Source organism: Mercenaria mercenaria, chromosome 1 (assembly GCF_021730395.1).
Source record: "Mercenaria mercenaria strain notata chromosome 1, MADL_Memer_1, whole genome shotgun sequence".
Classification (NCBI taxonomy): Eukaryota; Metazoa; Mollusca; class Bivalvia; order Venerida; family Veneridae; genus Mercenaria; species Mercenaria mercenaria.
In genome coordinates this window covers 10508053-10527608 of record NC_069361.1, presented here as the reverse complement: position 1 = coordinate 10527608, position 19556 = coordinate 10508053, and the positions used below count along the sequence as shown (strand labels likewise).

Genomic DNA, 19556 nt, shown 5'->3' with positions numbered 1-19556 from the left:
CAGTATGTAATGTTAAATTTAGACAAACTAATAAATCAATCGGCTTCAGGCTACCCACTGTACTTTAAGTAGCTTACATATGATTGATGTGTGTATCATCACATATAAAACAGCCTAAGTATTTATTTTTGACCCATATCACATACCACACTGCTATCTCAAGAATGTAAACATTGAAATTTTTGGTGGCATACTAGTCTCTCTTTTGAAGTAGAGTCTAATTTTCAACATGATCCATGTATCTGGCAGCTTACAACATTTTTATTATGGACAGTAGTAATACATGGACATTTTAAAAGCTTTGTGTTACAATGAGACAAAGGTCAATGTCCTATTTACAGCCAGGAAACTACTGTTACATTTCAAGTACTGTGAAATCCTATCATGTAGCTGTCAGCTTCCCTTTATCAACTTTTTGTGCAGTGTCACTGAGAAAAGCTTTGAACATTCTGAGATACCAAATAAAACCTACATTAAAGAACTCTGTTGTGGGAGGTGGTGGGGACATGGACATTGTAAAAGTTATAAAACTGAAGGATACTGTAATCAAACCATTTGCAAATAGCCTATGTTCCCTGCCTCATCTGTGGTACAAAATAAACCACAAAATTTACGTAACAGTTTCAAGAAGTTTTGGGATGGTCCTTAGCGAAGCCAATCCAATAAGGTTTATGATGATTTTGGTAAATTTATACTACTAAACCACAAAATACCAGGAAATTACATCAAATAAACACAATTCATAAGTCAGCTATAATTAATAAGTTCAGTAGCCTATTACTTTATTAAGTTAAATTTCTTTATTTGGCAAGAGCTATAAAGCTTGACCTGAGACTGGTGGTTTAGGACAGCCATTAAATTGTGAAGGGACCTGTTTACATAATATGACATGATACTATGATCATACCAACCAAGCTATGTCATGTATGTAAACATACATATCATGGTTTGATAAAGTCTGATTGATAATATGTCTCATGTCTTACCAAATACACAATTATATACATATCACCTACAGGACAATTTCAAACACTAACCAGTCATTATCTGATTATTTTGGATGATTAGAAGCAAGTTAACCAAAATTGATTAAAATTATTTAGATTTTTGCAAGTATGAGTCATAGTCATACATGCTATCATGCCATGCCTTTCCTTATTTTAGGGCTGTCTTTTTTCAAACTGTAAGCCATGTATACATGAAACTCTTGGCGGAAACACAAGCAGTTTTTTCTGTTAGCTTTTCAAATAGTTAATTAACAGTGAAATAAATCTCAAAACCCATTAAGCTCCAAGTGCAATAAAACTCCCCCACTGATTATAAAATCCAGACAGAAAAAAAAAAAAAAACTCAAGAAGGGTGCAATCTCAATTTCTCTGCTTGTCTATAAGGCATACATATTATTTTGAAATTCATACTGGTATGATTTATTTGGGGTAAACAATATCCCTTAAAATAAATTATCCGTGGACAATGTGAGCCTTGTCAAATCATACAGGGAGAATAGGTCTTTTTCATTATAGATGTTCTGTAAAAATCTGTATTTTGACCTTCAGTTTTGTTACAGGTATAACAATACCTATCGACAAGGTCATTCTAGGTGTAATCCCAATATATCACAAAACTTATGAATACTACCAGCGCCAGCAGACAGAATTCTTGTGAGTATTATTCACTGAATCAAACAGATTATGGAATGCTGCTTAACATATTTTTTTCACGGTGATGAAAATTGCACCTGAATGATCAATAACATTGTGCAACACTTATACTGCATGATATGCAGTTATGGTGAATACTGCATCCAGAGACAGTTCCAATTTAGCGGATTTCATTTTTTGCAAATAGTACTTTTTCTTATCACTAAATGCTAAACCCAGAATCTAGGAAACTGAAAAATCCAAGTGAACTCACAGTTGAACAAATAGTTTCTAATAATAGATTACAAATTACAATAAAAAAAACAACAAAAAAAACAAGTTCATGCAGTAAACATCATCAATATTGGTGTGTGTGTTCTTGTCAACCATTAAATAGGTATGTGCATGGAAGCATGTATTGAATCTAAAACTTCACTAAACAAGAGGACCATGATGGTCCTGAATCGCTCACCTGTTCCCATATGACCCAGTTTCGAGTATGACGTCGTTTTTTTCTATTATTTGACATAGTGACCTAGTTTTTGAGCTCATGTGACCCAGTTTTGAACTTGACCTAGATATCATCAAGATAAAAATTCTGACCAATTTTCATGTAGATCCATTGAAAAATATGGCCTCTAGAGAGGTCACAAGGTTTTTCTATTATTTGACCTATTGACCTAGTTTTCAAAGGTACATGACCCTGTTTTGAACTTGACCTAGATATCATCACAGTAAAAATTCTCACTAATTTTCATGAAGATCTATTGAAAAATATGGCCTCTAGAGATGTCACAAGGTTTTTCTACTTTTATACCTACTGGCCTAGTTCTTGACCGCACATGACCCAGTTTCGAAACTGACCTAGATAACATCAAGGTGAACATTCAGACCAATTTTCATGAAGATCCATTGAAAAATATGGCCTCTAGAGAGGTCAAAAGATTTTTCTAATTTCAGACCTACTGACCTAGTTTTTGACCGCAGTTGACCCAATTTCAAATTTGATCTAGATATCATTAAGATGAACATTCAGAACAACTTTCATACAGATCCCATGAAAACTATGGCCTCTATAGAGGTCAAAAGGTTTTCATGGTTCATACAGAATATCAGAGACAAAATTCAAGGACTTTTCAAGGACTTTTCAAGGACTTTTTACAGTTTTTCAAGCACTATTTTTTTTTCAAAACCACGACCTAATCTGAAAAACTTTTATTATGTAATGCAAAAATAAAACAACCATCACTTGTCACACCTTTGAAAATGACGTAATTCGATTATTAGATTGATGTAATTCACTATTTTGCTGAGGTTTATCACTATTCTTGTGATTTTTTAGCACACTCCTACTAATGATACATCAAAATTTTGTCACACGACGTACAAATACACTTCGTTCTGTCTGCTCTAAAGGGCTTCAGCCACTGTTTATATTCGTCTTTTGTCTCCCGCTTACTTGAGTAAACATGTTTATTTTTCTTACTCATTTTAATTCACTGGAAACACTCGCAAATAGCTAAATATTGCGAGTTATTATTCCCCGTACTTTTTTAAACGGAAACGGAAACATGCAAACGGTGATATAGTAGAAATAGCACTCTGTAAATATCGATAAAGTGTGGCCGTAGACCACTATAATAGCATACGAGTGACCCAATCCTGCAATTTCACAAATTTATTTTCATTTTCTCCGATTTATTTTAAGCCTTAAATTCTTTTTGCAAAGCAAAGTTACGGAAAGAATATTTTCAAGGAGTGAAAGGTCAAATTCAAGGAGTTTTTTTTCAAAATTAAAGTACTTTTCCAGGTTTTTTAGGGGTTTTGTCATTTTCAAGGAGTTTTCAAGGACTACCATCGAATTCAAGGACTTTTCAAGGCCTGTGCGAACCCTGTTTTTTTTATTATTTGACCTACTGACCTAGTTTTTGATGGCACGTGGCCCAGTTTCAAAACTAACCTAGATATCATCAAGGTTAACATTCTGACCAATTTTCATGAACATCCATTCAAGGGTATGGCCTCTAGAGAGGTCACAAGTGTTTTCTATTCTAAGACCTACTGACCTAGTTTTTAATTGCAGTTGACCCAGTTTCAAACTTGACCTATATATCATCAAGATAAACATTCATACCAACTTTCATACAGATCCCATGAAAAATATGGCCTCTAGAGAGGTTACAATGTTTTTTCATTATTTGACCTACTGACCTACTTTTTGAAAGCACGTGACCCACTTTCTAATCTGACCTAGATATCATCAAAATGAACATTCTGACAAATTTTTATGAAGATCCATTCACAATTGTGGCCTCTAGAGAGGTCACAAGGTTTTTTCTATTTTTAGACCTACTGGCCTAGTTTTTGATCGTACATGACCCAGTTTCAAACTAGAACTAAATATCATCAATATGAAGATTCAGACCAACTTTCATACAGATCCCATGAAAAATATGGCCTTTAGAGAGGTCACAAGGTTTTTCTATTATTTGACCTCCTGACCTAGTTTTTGACGGCACATGACCCAGTTTCGAACTTGACCTAGATATCATCAAGGTGAACATTCTGACCAATTTTCATGAAGATCATGTGAAACATAATGGCCTCTAGAGAGGTCACAAGGTTTTTCTATTTTTAGACCTACTGACCTAGTTTTTGACCGCACGTGACCCAGTTTCTAACTTGATCTTGATATTATCAAGGTGAACATTCTAACCAATTTTCATGATGATCTTATGAAAAATATGGCCTCTAGAGAGGTCACAGATTTTTCTATTTTTAGCCCTACTGACCTAGTTTTTGATGGCATGTGACCCAGTTTCGAACTTGACCTAGATATCATCAAGGTGAACATTCTAACCAATTTTCATGAAGATCTATTGAAAAATATGGCCTCTAGAGAGGTCACAAGGTTTCTCTATTTTTAGACCTCCTGACCTAGTTTTTGATGGCACATGACCCAGTTACGAACTTGACCTAGATATCATCAAGGTGAACATTCTGACCAATTTTCATGAAGATCTTGTGAAATATATGGCCTCTAGAGAGGTCACAAGGTTTTTCTATTTTTAGACCTACTGACCTAGTTTTTGACCGCACGTGACCCAGTTTCAAACTTGACCTAGATATTATTAAGATGAACATTCTGACCAATTTTCATGAAGATCTTATGAAAAATATGGCCTCTAGAGAGGTCACAAGGTTTTTCTATTTTTAGCCCTACTGACCTAGTTTATGACCGCACGTGACCCAGTTTCGAACTTGACCTAGATATCATCAAGGTGAACATTCTGACCAACTTTCATAAAGATCCCATGAAAAATGTGACCTCTAGAGTGGTCACAAGCAAAAGTTTACGCACTAACGGACGCACGGACGGACGACGGACGCTGCGCGATCACAAAAGCTCACCTTGTCACTTTGTGACAGGTGAGCTAAAAACCTGGTACATATAGTGACTTTGTTTCACCCTATATAAATCAGATAGCCAGTCTACTAAACATTTTAATGACATGTTAGACTGGCTATGTGAGCCTCTGAAATTTGTCTGAGTTCTGAAATTCTCTTTAGGCCTTGACTTGTCTATTTAAAACCACTGACTTCTGTGACAAGGACATAAACTCCTGTATTGTTTTAGGGCGAGACATATTACAGAAACCTATGAAGGACATAATTATTCAATAATGAACATTAATTTATCATCCATTAGTATCAGCAGTGTAGTTGTGGTCAGCTGGGTCATACTAATGTGGTCATGACCAGAGTGTAACAGAAATAGAAGGCTTTATTCATGCCTAGTTCAAGACAAGCCTAACAGGTGAAAGTGATAAACAAGACCTTGATTCTGCACTTTATCTGATTCAAACCAGCTTGGCTACTGCTTTAAAAAACATAAGTTATGATGTTGACAGTTTTATCTTCCCTGATGTATACATTTAAGTGCTCAGTTACAATCCTTTTATTAGTATGATGCAGACATACACTGCTGATGTCAACCATTAATTATATACTACCTAACCAAACTAAATAATAAAACATATCAGTTATTCTACCACTTATTTCTCTCTGCTCAGTCAGCATTTTGCCTACAACATTACTAGTAATTATCATGCAGGACAGAATCCCAACTCCAACCCCTCTGCCCACCTCTTCAATATTTCTTACTAAAATAATTGGCATTTTAGATGACATAAAATCTAAAATAGACTTACTTTTACTTGTCAACATTTGAGTTTAACTAAACCATGACTGTTCATTTTCTCTTAGCTTCTTTAGAAATAGTTCAGTCTGTCAATGGTCTTTTTTTTCAATGCACCATCAGAAAAAAACAACAAAAAAACTTTTCTTTGTTATAATTAGTAAGATTTTTTTTCTTTTTGAGAAAACCTCCTGGATTCAAAGGCAGGATCTTCAATTTGGTAAGAATGCCTCAAAGTGTGATGGAATTGGCCAACAATTTAAAATAAGAGTTGTCAAAAAGAAGTATATACAGCTTCGTAAAAACATTGCAATGTGTTTAGTGTAAGACATATTATCTTGAGCAGGTTGAAAGCTACATTTTCACAAGTTGTATCTACTAGACAAACGATCAGCCCCTAGCAGTCAGTTTAAATTAGCTTGCATCAACCGCTGAATATTTGTGAGAAAATTTGTAACAATGGGCGGTCTCACTATACATTTGTTCTTCTCTAAACTCTGCATGAAGTGATAAAGCTCATGCTGAAATGTTGAATTTTCTATATCCAGTTTCATTAGTGTTCATTTAATATAAAAAATATTGAAGAAAAAAAAAGATATGACAAAACATTAAAGGTGGATAATCAGATTTTGGCCATGTAACGGATTTGTTCGAAACTTCAGCATCTGATCATTTACACTCATTTATGTTCACTTAACACTTAATACAAATTAGATTTTCACTGGAGGTATTTTTAAAATTTCATTTTCCTATCCTGGTTGCCCAACCAAGATAGAGTTAGTTTATCATAAGTATAAATTTGATAAACATACTTTGCCTAAGGAAATGTATAAATATTAGACATATTGTAATATATTTGTAAAATATTTGCATTAATAATTATGTATTTAGATGGAATTCATTAGAAATGCAAGTTTGAAAAATTATTATTACCTCCCTTTGCCTATCTTGGTTGCGCAACCAAGGTAGATTGGAAATAAATGAATTCAGAAGCTACACACAGCTTTTAAACTTGCATTTTGGTTCAGACTGTTCAATAGTTGATATGTCTATCAAATGCAAATGTAAAACTAGACATTGTATCGAAATAAAAAGAAATACCCAGCTTTTTATATACTTTCATATTAAAGGGGAGTAATTACAAAATTTTATAAAAATAATAAAATATACATTTCAAATAGGAATCTAACTCTATATAATCGGTCTTTTTGTTCCTTAAATAATTCTCTACCAGAATATACAAAAAGTAAAAAATGTCATTAAATGTTGTTTAAATGTGATTGACCACCTTTAAAGATCGCATGAAAAATTGTACCATTCATGTTCTATGGAGGTAACTATACCTCAACATGTGGAGCAAAGTATCTGACAAATAAAACCAGGAAAAGAATGAAAGACAAACATAGAGGTAATCTGGAGGGAAATAGACTAAATCTACTTTTTGACTATCTAAAAACTACACAATCAATAATTGCTAACCAGTCCAACAATCTTTGTTTATTAACATCACAGTGGCCATCTGAATCAGGTAACTACTGGTTATTTAATAACAAACTGCTTTAAAAGGAAGACATTAAGATTTATTAAGTGTTTCAAGATACGACAACAGATTCCTAGCAGGACATTTATACTGTAATCTGGACACACTGTGAAATCACAGGACCCTCAATGGTGTGTATATGTCAACAGAAGGAGAATGAAGCAGACATTTTTGGGTAGCTTGGCTACTGCCTATTGACTCCAAGATAATGTAGCGTTAAACAGGTGAACTTGAACAAACAAACAGAATAAAGTGGTTTGATCAACTCGGAATGAAAGTAACAACTATAACCTGATACCAGTGATTGCTAGTTTGAACTCTATAGAAATTTATCTCTTGTACAGCGGAAATGTGTCCCACAATTAATATTCATATTAAATCAATTTTGTCCTTCAGAAACCTACAAAACCAAATGAAGTCATTTAGATGAAGGAGATGAACAATTTATGCTATAAAACAAAGAAAAGAGAAACTAAAGCTATCACTGAAGGTGATTAATACCACCAGATGCCATTTTGATAAAGGCAGAGGGTTGGATCTCCTTGAGGTAACAAATGATCCTAGTTTTTTTGAAAATCCTTTTGGACAGTTTAGAAGATAGGGTGTGGACACAACATAAAGCTGTTTATCCTTTAGCTTCCATATAGACAGGAGGATGGACATGTGTCACTTCAATATAGCCCCTGAGTACTTTGTATCTGGGAGTATAATAATACTTTATTTCATATATTTTTATTTTGTCACTGTTCCACATGTACATCTGAAGGTGGTTGTTACTCAACTGTCTTAAAATCAGATTATCAATCCAAAAACACCATTTTCCCCTTTAAATAAAAGTGAAACTAAAATGTTCAAAATCAGCTTGCTCTCTGCCAATTAACTGATAGGACACTGCTAAAAGATGAGAAATTATCTCTTAACCTATAACACCCAGTGTGAATCATTTAAAATATTCTAAAATCTTCCCCCCAATATTTTACAGGTAGAATAAAACTTTCCTGTCAGAGATAAGTCTAACCTTAGAAACTTTTATCTCTTTACAAATGATTAAGGATGAATGAAGTGCATTCAATGGTATTTTTCTTCTCTTTTCTAAACATAGCTACAGGCATAAAACTGAAAGATGAAATCGGAACAGAAACAAGGCATTTTTTGAAGTTTTTCAAGCTGTAACATCATAAGCTTTACTAGTGAAAAATTTTTGCACCATGAAGGGAAATTCTATTTTTGAACGCATAAATACCAAGGTATCACAAGACTTGGAACATGGTATTCCCTGTTTGATATTTAACCTTGCTGTTATCTTACATAATCTGAATAGTTTTACCAAACTAGTTAATGAAGCAATGGTAAAGCTTTAGCCTTCTGGTTTTACACTAACTGGACCAGACTATTATGTATGTTCAGCAACAATCTTACCTTCAACTGTAATATCTTGGATGGCAAACCTCAGGATAATGGTCCATATCATACCCAGTGTCATTTTAACATTTCCATCAACAATTTCTGAAATAAAGTAGTAACATGGTGGATTCAAAATAACTAAGTCAAGTGAAATATATGACAATACAAACTGTACACAAAAACATTTAACCTCCCACAAAATTCCTGCCTCCCCCCCCCCCCCCCCCCCCCTCTCTCTACTGAACTATCAATCTTTTTGTTGTCAAAATTTCATCAACAGTCTTTTACAACAAGCAGCAGCCTTAACACTGAATCATATTTCGATACTATTCAATTTTCAATAAAAATGCTTTAAAGTATGTCAACAATCTGTTAAAAGATGTGGCTACTTGGATCAAGTCACATCATTCAGTTCAGGTCAAAACATTTTAATGGAGGAGGAAGACCTTGGGCACCTCTCTGTGCATTATTTATAGCATGATGGACACGCCCTAGGGCAGACCCAACTACTTTAATTTAGCCACATGGTTCATCACATGAAAGAATTTGGCCATCAGCAAGTTGAACCTACAGATCTGATGAATAAGCAATTTTTGGTCTCCTGTTACTGATGGGGATGAGATTTTTAGTCTTCTGTAACCTTTAACCAATCGTCCACAGCAGTCCCTGCTCTTGCTTATAAATATACCACCGAGACCGAAAGTGGGTTTAGTATGTGTTTTTGCCCAATGACCCTGGGGATTATTATACCAGTAAGCACAACACCTGGATTAATATCAAGCTTGAAATATTAAAAAAATAATCTTCAACTAGAAATTGCTTTTGTAAAAAAGCACATGTCTACCCCCATGCAAAGTCCTATAGGCAAGAAGTCAATAGGGGTCAGGAGCGAAAGTCAAAGACAAAGAGACACTGATGGTTGGCTGCAATAGGGATCATCTACTTCGCATGTCCAGTCATCCCGCTAAATTTCAACACTATTGCCCTAGTGGTTCTCAAGTCACTGTTCAGGCTCCTGTGACCTTGACCTTTGATGAAGTGACCTCAAAATAAATAGGGGTCATCTACTCTGCATTCCAATCACCCTATTAAGTTTCAACATTCTAGGTCAAGTGATTCTCAAGTTATTTTCCAGAAATGATTTTACATGACCAGACCCCTGTGACCTTGACCTTTAATAGACTGACCCCAAAATCAATAGGAGTCATCTACTCTGCATGTTCAATCATCCTATGAAGTTTCAACATCCTGGGTCAAGTGGTTCTCAAGTTATTGATCGGAAATTGTTTTCCATGTTCAGGCTCCTGTGACCTTGACCTTTAACAGAGTGACTCCAAAATCAATAGGGGTCATCTACTCTGCATGTTCAATCATCCTATGAAGTTTCAACATTCTGGATCAAGAGGTTCTGAAGTTATTGATCGGAAATGGTTATCAATGTTCAGGCCCCTGTGACCTTTGACGGAGTGACCCCAAAAACAATAGGGGTCATTTATTCTGCATAAACAATCACCCTATGAAGTTTCAACATTCTGGGTCGAGTGGTTCTCAAGTTACTGACCGGAAATGGTTTTCAATGTTCAGGCCTCTGTGACCTTGACCTTTAATGGAGTGACTCCAAAATCAAAAGGGGTCATCTACTTTGCATGTACAATCATCCTATGAAGTTTCAACATTCTGGGTCAAGTGGTACTAAAGTTATTGATCGGAAAAGGTTTTCAATGTTCAGGCCCCTGTGACCTTGACCTTTCATGGATTGACCCCAAAAACAATAGGGGTCATCTACTCTACATGACCAATCATCCTATGAAGTTTCAACATTCTGGGTCAAGTGGTTCTCTAGTTATTGATCGGAAATGGTTTTCAATGTTCAGGCCCCTGTGACCTTGACCTTTGACGGAGTGACCATAAAAACAACATGGGTAATCTACTCTTCATGACCAATCATCCTATGAAGTTTCAACATTCTGGGTCAAGTGGTTCTCTAGTTATTGATCGGAAATAGTTTTCAATGTTGAGGCCCCTATGACCTTGACCTTTGACGGAGTGAACCCAAAATCATTAGGGGTCATCTACTCTTCATGACCAATCATCCTATTAAGTTTCAACATTCTGAGTCAAGTGGTTCTCTAGTTATTGATCGGAAATGGTTTTCAATGTTCAGGCCCCTGTGACCTTGACCTTTGACGGAGTGACCCCAAAATCAATACCGGTCATCTACTCTTCATGAACAATCATCCTATGAAGTTTCAACATCCTGGGTCAAGTGGTTCTCCAGTTATTGATCGGAACTGGTTTTCCATGTTCAGGCCCCTCCCTGTGACCTTGACCTTTGACAGAGTGACCCCAAAAACAATAGGGGTCGTCTACTCCAGCAGCCCTACAACCCTATGAAGTTTGAAGGTTCTAAGTCAAATGGTTCTCCAGTTATTGCTCGGAAATGAAGTGTGATGTACGTACGGACGGACGACCGGAAGGACAGGGCAAAAACAATATGTCTCCCCGAGACATAATTAATTAATTAATGCATAGTTTTCCTTGCTTGAACAAAACTGTAAGATTTATTCTAGACAGTCTTTACTGTATAAGGATAAAATGTGGGTAATGACAATTAAAGTTTTGTCATCAACATTGAGAGAGGTGGCTGGCTTACTTTAAATGATCCACCGATGTTATTCAACCAAAACCACTTATCACAAGGCCTGATCTTAGTATGAAATATTTACGTTTTGCTACTACTCTGATTTATGACAAGACAGATTTAAATCCTAAACTTTACCTTATAAGGTAAACTATTTTTACACAAACCAAAACATCCTTAAAACTGTGTACATTCTTTAGATAAGTGCTTCTCTTCCTAAACAGTGCATTACTTAAATTTTGTAATGGGACGCATTCTTTTTTTACAGTTTACCAGTTTTGACCTAGTTAGGTCTTTGTAATGTAAGGTCATTACGGGTGAATTACCTCGATTTTATTTAATTATATCCTTCTGTAGATATAGATTTATCTGATAGTACGATAACTTCACATTTAAGTAACCAAATATTGCTTCATACAACATGATTGCTTTAACTGGTTTTGAATGAGAATTGTATTTGTTTACATTATATTTACACAAGTGATAACTGTAATACTATGAAAAAACAAGAGCTGTCTGTAAGACAGCCAAGCTCGACTATTCGAAATATTGTCCCAGAAGCAGGAAAATATTACCCAAAAAGGTTAAATATCAAAAGATTTTTAAGTTCAAAAGGGGGAATAATTTGACCAAAATGCATATCAGTTATGGGACTTGCTGCTATCAACTAGTTTTATAACCCTGAAGGCACATGTGAAGTTTCAATTCAATATCTGCATTAGTTTTGGAGATAGAAACCTGCATGTAAAACTTTAACCAGAATTTTCAAAGTCCAAAAGAGGGTATAATTTGCCCAAAATACATGCCAGAGTTAAGGGACTTGATCCAGTGAGGTTAGTAATTGATCTAGAAAAAGAAAAAATAAGTCTCAAATCTATATGCCTTTTAGTAATTGCTGTATGTACTTGCACGCAAAACTTTAACCAGAATTTGCTAAGTCAAAAAGGGGAAATAATTTGGCAAAAATGAAGGTCAGAGTTATGGGACTTGCTGCTATCAACTAGTTTTATAACCCCGAAGACACATGTGAAGTTTCAAATCAATATCTGCATTAGTTTTGGAGATAATAACTTGCATGTAAAACTTTAACAAAAATTTTCTAAGTCTAAAAGGGGGCATAATTTGCTCAAAAAACATGTCAGAGTTATGGGACTTGACTCAGTGAGGTTGGTAATTGATCTAGAAAAAGAAAAAATAAGTTTCAAATCTATATGCCTTTTAGAAATAACTGTATGTACTTGCACGCAAAACTTTAACCAGAATTTTCTAAGTCCAAAAGGGGGCATAATTTGGCCAAAATGAAGGTCAGAGTTATGGGAAATGATGCTATCAACTAGATTTATAACCCCGAAGACACATGTGAAGTTTCAAATCAATATCTGCATTAGTTTTGGAGATAGTAAATGCATGTAAAACTTTAACCAAAATTTTCTAAGTCCAAAAGGGGGCATAATTTGCTCAAAATACATGTCAGAGTTATGGGACTTGACCCAAAGAGGTTAGTAATTGACCTAGAAAAAGAAAAAATAAGTTTCAAAGCTATACGCCTTTAATTGATGGCTGTATGTACTTGCATGCAAAAACTTAACCAAGGTGTGACGCCGACGCCAACGCCAGGGTGTGTAGAATAGCTAGACTATTCTTCCAATAGTCGAGCTAACAAGTGGGACATGATGGTCCTAGACTGCACACCTGAGCTGAATAACCCAATCATGTTTCTTTGGGGCTATGGTTATGATTTAACTATTTTGGTAGAGGGTCACTAAAGGAAAGATTCTATGAAATCATTCTGAAATCAAACAGTTCCAAAACATATAATTTCAGTGTTCTCAATCAACAAATATGCACATCACATGACAGCCATTGTTTTTTCAGTATTAATCCAGAAAGCCATCATTGGTAGGAGTTTACCCAAGGAATATAAAACGAAATCATATAGACTTAATTCATACATCTGACTGCATTTTGGCATGTTGATAAGTTATGTGTATCAGCTATATATCCTGAGAATTTCATAAAAAGTACTTTATTCAGAATTTTTTTTTTTTATATAATTATTATTATACCAGATTTACATATATTACCTGTCAAAAATTCAATTCTCACAGTACTGTACATAGCAAGTTCATGACCTATACATCAGCCAAATCTGACATATTTGGGGGATATTTGGGGGAAAATCACAAGTAACTTTTAGTTTACATAGATTTCTACTTTTCTTTAAAACTGAAATACCCTTAGAATTATCACTGGAACCTTACATTACAAAATACCTCTTACACTACCAACAGGATTGACCTGTGCAAGTGAAGGCCAGAAGTTGTCTATGGCCTTCAGCACTGGGACTAGCCTGTATCAATCAATTTGCAGTACCACATACTATCAAGGTAATTAGCTAGGAGACTGTAGACAATGCAATAAGCAGTTACATTCAGTATCACAAATTTTTAATCAATGTCGAAAAATGAAAACGAACATAAAATTAGGCAAAAAGCTTAATCTTATGAAAAACTAGATAATTTACGGAGGTTATTTTCTTTCAAACGGACATTATTTTATAATAATAATAATGTTATATACACTTTTTTAGCGCAAGCTAACTGATTGGCAAGTCAGATTTAGCATCAACTTGCAATGTCCCACATCCCAGATTAGAGGCAAGACTTTAGTGGGCATATCCCTGTTTGTAGCACTGTTACAGAATTTTTATTATTTTACAGAGCTAGAATGAAAATCTGTGCCCTCTGGTGACTACCATACTTCAGCTGGATTAAGCAGTTATTATTGTATTAATTAAAATCTCTTCAATGCCAAGACACCTAAAGATGAAGGGTTAGCATTCTGAAGTTGGTTTATTGAACATTTTCTTTCAGTAAACACCTGTACCTAAGAAACTCAAATAACATGAGGAAACATGTTTTATTATCGTCAGTTAAATTTTTGGAACTTTTTTTAAATTTCCATCACCCTGCAAATTCACATTGGCTTACAATTATCGTATTTTAAATATCTATTACTAGCCAATAAATGATGCAATGCTTTTAAAGTGAAACTTCACAACAATCAAATCAGTGTAAGCAGTCACCACTATTAAACAGCCACTTGTTTTAAGCATCCACATCTCTACACTTTCAAAGTAAATTAACTTGTATTAAACAACAACCTATGTTACAAGGCCACATTTACTCCTTCACTTGACTGGCTGCTAAAAACATGATAGTACTTTTAAAGGAAAAACCCAAATTCTCTGCTTATTTGGTGGAAAAAAACAGGACAGTTATCCTACATACGTTTGTAAAGGACCAGAACTGCGTGTCTGGCCTCTCTGAATCATTAGATATAGGTTTAACTTCTAATTCCAGGTAAAACTGGTACAGTATTCAAGTAAAACCCTTTAAACTAGCTCAAACAGTGGAAGCTAATTCAAAGTACATCACAGGCTAAAAGATAGATTTGTCTCCAGTAGCAACACACTAACATGTAAATGAGCACATTATATTTTCCTGCTGATAGTATTCCTTTAGGTTCACCAGTATTATAATGCACATATCTCAAAGGCCATCACATTTCACAATATTTTTTAAATCCAGATCCTTTTTTCTGAATGGCTGATTTAAAAATTAAAATCCAGCAATCTGATTGGCTGACACCACTCACCTTCTGCACCAATAGAAACCAATTTAACTCCTTTTCCAGCAATAAAGTCTAGGGCTTTGTTCACATTGGCTATTTTATGGAATCTCATACGGCCTCTGTCGGGTTTGGGCAGTTGTTCACCAGAAATTACTTCAAGTAATAACATCAACTTCAAGCCATTTCGAAAGTCCTCTTCTATATTTTCTATTTGTGTACCAGCTTTCCTTAAATGTGAGTTGCACCATGCTGTGAATGTCTGCAAAATAAAATGTTATTAAAAAATACTGAAGTTCTTTTTAATGTTCATGGTACAAAAGCAAATTACTAATAAAATCTCAAATTAGTTACAAAGAAACTGAGCAATACTTTCTAAATACTACCAACTGCTGGTATCATAGATTCTAACATGACCCGATTTGTTTTCCTATTAAACAAAGAAGGCTGAAAACTGTGTGTTATTATTCAACAATTCATTTTTCTGACGTCACAATTATTACGTCATAGCATTAGATTGCACAGCGGCATACTGGAAAAGAAATCAACAGAAATCAAGCAAATATTTGATGGATACAGTCAAGGATATACATCATAGGGTAATCCTTGATAACATGTTAGAATTGAAACAGTGATTTGCACGTGAATAAAATCTTTTTCGTTTAGACATGCATTATTATATCTCTCGGGATGCGCCCTCGTGATATAATTCCTTCACATCTTAAGTCTGAACAATGATTTTATTCAATGGGGATATGTTATTTCTTAAATGACAGCATAGAACAGGTAATGGCAAAAATGACCTCTTTTCAAATCAGAAAAAAGTCCAAACACTAATTCTTTCAGTTTCATGCTAATTTCAAAGACATGAAAAACAATGGAAAGCTGATCAGCAATGATGTCTATCAAAACATTTCACAACACATGTACAAGTTACGAAAAGAAAAAGTGCAACATAAAGTATACTATACCGCTTCAAAACAAGATCAAATTGAGTCCTAGAAGCAACACAAAACAACGTAACCCACTGCAACATAACTAAAACTGAAATCACCAAAGCCAAAAGAATTTGACCTTCCAGTATGACAAGTCAGGTGACATGAATATTGACACTTACAATCCGATTAACATCATAAAAATATATACCTACATAGAGATACATGATGGTCCCAACATCCAATATAATACTGTAACTTTGAACTAGAAGGTAGCACTGGAGGCGGCCACTCACACATGGTTTCAATCTACATACTTGATACAACAAACATCTAACTTATTAATTGCAAGAATGACTAAACTAAACAATGATGGCACTTTTCTCTCCTTCAACCCTAGTTCTGAGCATTACTAGAATATTAGACAATTAGATGCACCTGTGCTGTTGTGCAATAACTGGACAAACATTATGCAGAATGTGTCAAGCTGCCAATAACATACTGCATCTCTTAAGTAAAGACCACATCAGCAAATAACTACAAAAGCGGTCGTCCAAGAACATTTTTAAATAACTTAACAACTTATGAGGTGATCATTAGAATAACTTGATTTATTTCCAGGTTGACCTTGACCTATGTTAGCATGGCTGAAATTGAGTTCTGTAAGAAATATTATATTAATTTTATTAAAGTTGTAAACCTTTGTACATCATAATGAATAATTAAAGAAGTCCTTAAATGGACACTGTAGATGGTCCTTTTGAGACTTTGCATATGACCTTGCACTGAAATAACTTCATATTGCTTTAATCTGTAAACATTTAGTGTTATCAGAAATTTAGATGCATCAGGAAGACCAGTTAAAAAAGTATGGCACTGAACAAACTGGAAACCGGACTAAGATATTTTAGATAAGAGGCAACAAAACCCGATGCTGCCCAGCTTTAATAACTAATGTTCTTTGTGGACATCCACAAAACACAGCAAAACAAGGTCAGAATCTAGTGTTTTTCATCAAAAGAAGACATGTTAGTTACTTGCACTGAAGCAGTGTCCGACCAGGACAAGGCACTGGTTGAATAGCTTTCTTACAACTGGCCTTGAGGAAAGAAACTGGCAGAACACAGAACTGGATTGTAGAAAATAAGGGATGTATATTGCCTGTGATGATGAATGGTTCCATAAAGCTCAAGTGGAGAACATTGTAACTGTATAAGATATATAGGTAATGACAACATTGGACCTTTAGTGATTATGTTTATAGTCTTTAAATGAGTACAGTTAGGCATGGGAATAATCAAAGACTGCCACATGCGAATCTGGTTATGAAAACATTCTCATTATATAGAGAAACTGATGTGGTAGCTAGCCAACTAGACAGTAGACTCCAGAGGAAAAAAAACATCACCTCTCAGTCATATACTGAACACTGCTACATTTTGCAAGTACCAGTATACAAATTTATTTATTAAACAGAACATTTAATAGTCTTATCACATAAAGAATAGGCAATGTTAAGTGAAGCTGTTGACATTTTAGCCAATAACCATGTGCACTGTTATACCAGATTTACAGTAACTGGCTCAACAAAAGAATCTATAAACTTCATTGACATAATATTAACATTTTGTACATACTACTTCCCATAAAGCTTACTCTGATTTGCACATGTTTCAAATATATTATGGAAAATCTTGACCAAAGTAATGTGATTCTGGATCTTGAAAAACAGGCAGACTTCCGGAAAGTCGCCAGACAGGACCGGAAAATTTTGACGCGGTCTTAATCTGGATGCAGTCCAACTGACCGGCATTAAATTTAATCGTACCCGAGAACCGCAACATCTCAGACAACACATCAAAATGGCGTATTTATGACAATTTTTTCGGTCGGGCATATTGTCTTTCAGTCTGGTTGCTGGACCAAATGTCGGGCCATTTTTTCCAACTTTCCTGGAGTCTGAAAAGGATAATATCGGGTATGTAGAAAGAGTTTTAAAAAGTAAATGGAAAATTGGAAATCACTACTTTAAGCTATACAGCACAACTTTTGACAACTTATCAGGCGGACCTGTGTAAACCAGCACTCCAAATGATGATACCACTGTAAAACAAATAAATAAATTCTTTCACCTGCTTAAGAAACTGAGGAAGATGTTAAAGAAACCTTGTAGAGATTCTTATAAAATAGTATCATGAGAAGACATACTTCTTCTTTTTACTACCACTAGCAGGGCGAAGCTTAGTGCTGTGAAGACACCAAAGTCACATTATCACACCCTGGTACCGGCGCTCCCAAGTACAGGTGACACTCACATGTACGGCGCTCGATATGCGATTTTGGAGGAGCGGTGGTGTAAGTATTTCTTATTGTATCTCCGGTAATTCAAATTTTTTTGTAAAATGAAAGATATCTGCGCCCTGGTGAATAATTGATGATTATGTTCTGTGAGTGTCACAACATTTCATCTTGAAATAAACAAACTACGGCGAGTTAAATGTGAACGTTTGACTCAAAAATGTCAAATGTCAAAAAACCACGTAAAATACTCAGTAAATACACCAAATGTATTCATTTTTGATACAGTATCGTATAGTCATATCTTCCTACAATAACCAGTTCCAATTCCAAGACTTAATTTGTTATATTTAAAGAATTACTCGTGTTTAAAGATGGTAAGGGGTTTCAAAACGGCACTCACATCGCACAGGTGTGTATTTTTTTGACGCTCACCAAGTACAGCTAGAGAAAGGTCTTCAGAAATGTGGAGAAATCGTCAGCTCTAAGGCAACTACAACGGAAAAGAGATGAATCGGACTGGTTAGTTATGTGTGGTAGAGATAACACCACCAAGAACAGTCTGATGTTGGATTAAACAGTAGTTAATGGAACTAGTCATCACGTCTGCTATTAAATCGGAATGACTCGCATCAATTCATGAGAGAGCCAAACAAGAACTCATTGATTGATAAATTCCTTGAATTAATAAGATATTAAAATATGAGCGTCTTTTGAACCTAACAGACATTTTAACAAAATTTTTTAATGGCTGATACATACCATTCTGTCTTTCCGCTAATTTTGGGCGCCGATTTATAACGTAAATATCGACTTTTCGCTCAGCACCCCCACTAATTATCATGTTTTTAATCCATGCTCCCGCCCTTTCTTATTCCTAGTATTTTCTCTATGGAGAATCGCAGACCAAAAGTTTAGATTTAATATGTAAATCGTTGGGGGGAGTAGAGCGAAAACTGGCTGATCAGCGGCCTCCGAGCAAGGAGTTGAGGTTTGAAAGGCATAACATTGGTGGACACCCGGGTACCCAGCTGCTTTACATCTTGAATCTCACTCAACGCCAGCACCCCTGCCCCCCCCCCCCCCCCCCCCCCCCCCCCCCATCCCCATAATTGTGTTTTCGCTCCGCACATGTTATCGAATTTTTGCTTGCTAAACACTCCGCGTTTAACTTTTTTAATTCTCGTGTTTTCGCTCGACGGGGTCGCGTGGCGAATTGATGAAATGGTATAAATCAGCCACCGTAAAAATCTTCCATTTCTCTGTTATG

The 19556-nt window shown here is 35.3% G+C and overlaps 1 protein-coding gene across 4 annotated transcripts in view; it reads right to left on the bottom strand.

Moving 5' to 3' along the window:
- LOC123545007 (alpha-actinin, sarcomeric-like) overlaps positions 1–19556 on the bottom strand; it is a 62508-nt gene that overhangs the window by 35146 nt on the left and 7806 nt on the right. For all 4 annotated transcript variants that reach the window (XM_045331218.2, XM_045331219.2, XM_045331216.2 and 1 more), the window contains exons 2-3: positions 15081–15315; positions 8798–8884 (exon numbers count right to left, since the gene is read on the bottom strand). In XM_045331218.2, coding sequence (XP_045187153.1) covers positions 8798–8884; positions 15081–15315 — 322 coding nt within the window. The remainder of the gene's footprint in view (positions 1–8797; positions 8885–15080; positions 15316–19556) is intronic.